General features: G+C 42.8%; 1 protein-coding gene across 1 annotated transcript in view; it reads left to right on the top strand.

Annotated features, from left to right (window-relative positions):
- The first annotated feature begins 234 nt into the window (after positions 1-234).
- The window catches only part of trpa1b (transient receptor potential cation channel, subfamily A, member 1b), a 133,702-nt gene continuing 127,936 nt past the window's right edge, over positions 235-6,000 (top strand). The window contains exon 1 of the mRNA XM_087985804.1: positions 235-427. Coding sequence (XP_087841930.1) covers positions 235-427 — 193 coding nt within the window. The remainder of the gene's footprint in view (positions 428-6,000) is intronic.

Genomic DNA, 6,000 nt, shown 5'->3' with positions numbered 1-6,000 from the left:
TTAGTCTGGTATTGCCTCTTGGATGTTCCAGGGATGAGTGTAGGGCTTGAGGAGATGGTGTCTGCTGTGTATCTGTTGTGCCGACAGGCAAGTTGCGAGGGGTCAAGGCAGTCTGGGAGGCTGGAGTTGATGTGAGCCATGATTAACCTCTCAAAGCACTCCATAATGGTCAGAGCCACCAGGCGTAAGTAATTGAAGTTATTGAAGTTATGATTTTCCTTTGGTACTAGGTTGATGGTGGTCCTCTTGAAGCAGGTGGAGACTTCAGATCGTAGTAAGGAGAGGTTAAAAATGCCAGCTGGCTCTGAGTGCACGGCCGGTGTCATCATTAGGCTAGTTGCTTTCCGTGAGTTCACTCTCAAAACGCCCAAGCTGATGTCTGCAGCAGTGACTGAGGGAACAGATGCATCTGAGGCTGTTGGAACAGGTGAGAGCATTTCACTGACCTTCTGTTCAAACCGAGCATAACATGCATTGAGAACATCAGGGAAGGGTGTATTTTTATTTACTATTGTGTTCTGCTTTGCTTTGTAGCCTGTTATGTTGTGTAAGCCTTACCAAAAATGGCGGGTGTCCATGTGATTAATTTGGTTCTCTAGCTTAGTCTGGTATTGCCTCTTGGTTTCTCTATTGGCCTTCTGGAGGCCATATCTGTAAAGGTCAGGATCATATGACTGAACGCCACACACCTGGACTTCAGCAGGCAATGGATCTCCAGATTCATCCATGGTTTCCGGTTGGTGAACATTTGCATTAACGTTTTTGGCAAGCAGTTTATTTGGCACGTGGCTTGTTTTCCATGGAGAAAGAGATGATGAGAGGAGATTTGATAGAGCTAGACAAAATCATGAGGGACTTAGACAGAGTAGATCAGGAGACACTACCCCCATAGTCCCTGGGATTGAGAACAAGAGGCACAGATTTAAGGTAATTGGACAAACTAATAGAGTGTAGTGGGTAGTTAGGATCTGAAATTCAACACCTGAGAGATGGTTGGTGGAGCATGTTCATTTGAGGCATTTATTGAAGGAAATGGAAAGGGAGAATGCGTTGCACTATGGGGAGTGACAGGAGATGAATTCTGAGAGTCTCTGAAGAATTTATAATAGAGGCATGAAAATGAACTCAAATTGCATGCTTCACTTTCTAACACTACTTTGTTGAAATAATATAGAGCATTCTCAGTAAAAACGAACATTTGTTGCTGTGGTTAGGATTTTAAAGGAACGCCATCTTTTTGTTGGAGTATACCTGTGGATTATGGGAATTATTTTTCACAAAAATGCTATTGGCTGTTGTGATAATATTGATGAATTGAATTCGGAAGAGGGGTCCTGCTGAGAATTTCTAGCATTTTCTATTTTTCACATTAGCAAACACATGCTCATATTTGTCAGGATGGATTGTGAATATGTATTTATTGAAATGCTAGAATAGTTAATAATTCACTGTATTAATGGAGGCCAGTAAGGGAAATTATCGTAAATACTGAGGAGACTTCATTTCATGATACATTTACTTTATGATTAAAAAGCTCTTAGTAACTGATTTCTTCCTGTTGCACATGTGAAATTATTCTGACAATCATTGTGTAAACTGACACAGTTATAATGAATATTTACATTTAATTCTGTCTGTACCTGACAGTGACATTAATTTGGCGATGTGTTGGGAGTGTGGTGTGATAGATCCAACAATGCATGGGAAACCCAGTTTGTAGTGATTGTAACGAGGTCCACCTAATGGACCTGATAGAATATGAGTTCCCTGATTGGTGCAGTTAATCTGGTCCATTCAGGGAGCCTTGGCTGACAAATAAAAAGAGTAGTGTCAGACATTCTGACACTCTGAGAGCTGTCTGTGAGGGAGCTGGATCAGTGTTGAAGACTTTCCACATGTAAATAAAGGCTGACTTGGTGATACTTGCCTCTGTGGAGTTATTTCAGTGGTGATGACAGTGAAGCACGTTCCTGAAGAAACTCGCACATCATAGTCATCTTTGAGTTGGGGTGTGCACTTCTGGCATCATGCTGTAATTTGGGAAGATTGACTCATTCGATCCTTCCATCGAAGACTGGGCCCAGTATGTGGAAAGAATGTGTGGAAATTATTTGACTATTTCAAAACATCAAATGAGATTCATCATATAAACACAGTTCCATACCATCCATCATCCAATGGTCTGGCAGAAAGAGCAGTTCAAACTTTGCAGGCACGCTTAAAGAAACAACGTTCAGCTTCGTTAGATACCAAACTGTCCTGGGTCCTATTTGTTTATAGGTCTACCTCTCATGCAACTCCAGTGATAGATCCAGCAGTGTTCTAATGGGGAGAAGATTCCACACGAGGTTAAATCTGATTTTCCCAGACAAACAACTTCAGGAACACCAATGCCGGACACAAGACTGCTTTAAGTGAGAGAGACTGTTTACTTCAGGGATGATGTTTGCTGTAGGAACCACAGGAATGGCCATGCATGGGTAAGAGGCATAGTCGACACAAGGTCAAGACCGGTGATATCTAAAATCTGCAGAGCAGCAATAGTCCTGAACAAGCACATGCACCATATGAAAGCTGTGAGGTTGCAAACAGTGGGAGCAAAATGTGCCTGGCTCCTTGGAACAGTTGGGAAGGCTCATGGGATTCTCCCTCTCTGTCAAGTGTTGGAGAGACCTCAGAATCTGAGATGGATACATCGGATCTCATCACATCAATGCCTTTGCCACTGGAATAAGAGAGTGAATTTATCCTCAGATGCTCTGGTCGCAAAAGGCGAGCTCCTGTGTGTTATACGCTGCCCATATTGGAGACGAACTTAGAACAAGGAGTTATAAACCAGTTAGCCTAACATTTGTTCTCAGGAAATTGTCAAGTCCATTATTAAGGACATGCAATCATAAGAAATAGGAGCAGAAGTAGGCCGTTCATCCTTCTACTCCACTCTGTCATTCAATTAGAATGATACTGTGGATCAGTGGTGAGCACTGCTGCCTCACAGTGCCAAGGACCTGGGTTCAATTCCAGCCTCGGGTGACTGTCTGTGTGGAGTTTACACATTCTCCCCGTGTCTGTGTGGGTTTTCTCCAGGTGCTCTGGTTTTCTCCCACAATCCAAAGGTGTTCAGTGTAGGTGAATTGGCTATGCTAAATTGCCCATAGTGTTCAGGGATGTGTAGGTGAGGTGCATTAGTTCAGGTTAAATGTAGAATAGTAGGGGAATGGGTATGGAAGGGTTGCTCTCCAGAGGGTCGGTGTCAACTTATAAGGCCAAAAGGCCTGTTTCCACACTATAGGAATTCTATGATTCTAGAACATGGCTTCGATTTGCCTGCACTAACTTCACATCCCTTAAAGTTTTTAATATGTAGAAATCAATTGTTCTCCATCTTGCACATGCTCAATGAGTGAATGTCCTCAGCCCTCTGGGCAGAGAATTCCACAGATTCACCACTCCAAGTGAGGAAATTCTGTCTTAAATGGTTAGCCCCTTAATTGGAGACTGTGTCCGTTTATTCTAAACAATACCCTCAACCAGAAGAAGATTCCTTCCCATACTTATCTTGGTGATCCTGCTAGGAATTTTGTACAACTGAATGAGGTTATCTCACATTCTTCTCAACTCCAGAGAATATGGGTCTAGTCTATTTCATTTTTTCTCATCAAACAATCTCTCCATCCTAGGAATTAATGTGGTGAACCTTTGTTGCAATCTCTCTGTGGCAAGCATATTTTCCTTGTAAAATAGAATAGCCTTTGTTGTCATGTGGACTCAAATGAGTGCAGTGAAGAGTTTGTAATGTCTCCTCTTTGGCACCATCCTAGGTAGAGGGTACCGAACTACAGATACTTTATGTGTTGGTTACAGAACTGAAAGAGTTAAAAAAAAAGTCTGGGATAGGAATACAAGGTTTTGAAAAGTGCTCAAATTACTCAAAGTCCAGAATAAGAAGAAAAGGTATCTTTGCAATGTACTCAAATTATCATCCTTTTCACTGAGTCCATGCCTACTGGGCCTCAGAACACAAGACCTCGCTGCCTCCTAGCGCTGGCTTCTGGCCTGTGACTTATCTCCAGGACCCGGCTCCCAGGCTGGCCTGGGCTTGGTCTGCTTTCCACTCCGGGCTCCAAGCTCTGGTCTGCGACTCACCTCTGGATCTTGTCTCCAAGACTCATTTCCCAGGCTGGCCTGGGCTTGATCTGCCTCCTGCTCTGGGCTCCGGCCTATGACTCACCTCTGGATCTTGTCTCCAAGACCCGATTCCCAGGCCAGTCTGGGCTTGTTCTGCCTCCTGCTCTGCGCTCTGGCCTATGACTCACCTCTGGATCTTGTCTCCAGGACTCATCTCCCAGGCTGGCCTGGGCTTGGTCTGCCTCTCGCTCCGGGCTCTGGCCTGTGACTCACCCCGGGTCTCATCTCCCATGCTGGTATGGTCTCCAACTCATCTCCTGTGCCGGGCTGGACTTGGGCTCACTCCATTCTCCATTCCCTCTGATTAGGGTAGTTTAAGAAGAAAAACTGCAGAAAAGAGGAAAGAAAGAAAGGAAAAGGAGCCAGTGAATCAGAGGACTTCCAGTTGGAGTGTCCTACCCTGTTGCAATCTTGTGGGTCAGGAGACCACATCTGTGTACAATACTCCAGCTGATTAGAGCTAAAAGAGGTTTGTAAACTTTGGGTTGTATTACCTGATCTTAAAGGTTAACGAAATGCTCACTTGTATATCTCGTGGAACAGAATATGTGGGCTTAGAAGTTTGAATGTTATGGAGTATGGAAGGTTTAAGTTATAAAGAAAGGCTAGAAGGTTGACTTTTTTCACTGTAGCGTAGGAGGTCAAGAGGCGATCTGATAGTAGTTTATAAAATAATGAGAGATATAAATAGAGTTAATGGTTGTTGTCTTTTCCCTAGGATGGGGAATTTTAAAATGAAGGGAAAATGTTTAAGGGGAGAGGAGACAGATTTAAAAAAGACATAAGAGGCAATCCTTTTACGGAGAGTGGTTTGACTGTGGAATGAACTTCCTGAGGAAGTGGTAGATGCAGGCACAGTTGCAATGTTTTAAAGACATTTGGATGGATACATGAATAGGAAAGATTCGGAGGGATATGGGCCAGGAGCAGGCAGGTGGGACTAGTTTAGCTTGGGATGATGGTCAGCTTAGACTGGTTAGACTGAAAGGTCTGTTTCCGTGCTGTACAATTCCATGACTCCATAAGTCCTGCTTCAGTAATACAAGGCCCAGGATGGAACACATCTGGAATATGGTGAATAATTTGGGGCACTGCCCATTAGTAAGTATACATTAGCAAGTTTTATAGGGAACGCAGCAGAGATTTATGAGAATGATATCAAAGGACAGATTAGAATTGTACTCTATGGAAAGTAGAAAATTAATCGACGAATGCAATGAAACCTTCAAGATATTACAAGAGAAACCCACAAGAGAAATGTGGTACAGGTCATTTTGCTATAACACGCATTTCATTAATGCAAACTCGCTGTAACACAAATCGCAAACTTGGGACACTGTTTCCAAAGCACAAACTTTCAAAACATGTGTTGGCTGTAATGCAATTACATCACGAACACTTTAAGCGCTATTTCTAAAGTGTGATTTTTCTATAAGGCAGGATTGCACAAGAACACAACCATCACATTATAGAAGAATTATGTGGAGAATGTAAAAAAACTATTTCTGCTACTTAGGAAATCCAGAACTCAAGGGTACAGTTTAAAAATTAGAGCTAGACCCTTCAGGAATGAAATTTGGAAAACCTCTTCACAGAAAATGTGGTGGAGCTTTGGGATTCTCTTCCATAAATGGTAATTGATGCTAGTTTGATCACTAACATTGAAAGTGAGGTTAATAGATATTTGTCAGTCATTAGTGTTAAGAGCCAAGGAGAAAAGGTGTTTGAATGAGAGGTGGAGCAGACTGAATTCCTGCTTGTACCAACTTGACCTCTTGTGAGCTGCAACTCTCTATTACTTACATCCCTGCT

The sequence above is a fragment of the Chiloscyllium plagiosum genome, unplaced genomic scaffold, assembly GCF_037043375.1.
Source record: "Chiloscyllium plagiosum isolate Xiang-an unplaced genomic scaffold, Cpla_swu_hap1 HiC_scaffold_4, whole genome shotgun sequence".
In the NCBI taxonomy this organism is placed as follows: Eukaryota; Metazoa; Chordata; class Chondrichthyes; order Orectolobiformes; family Hemiscylliidae; genus Chiloscyllium; species Chiloscyllium plagiosum.
The sequence above is the reverse complement of the archived record's forward strand: the minus strand, read 5'-3'. Positions and strand labels throughout refer to the sequence as shown.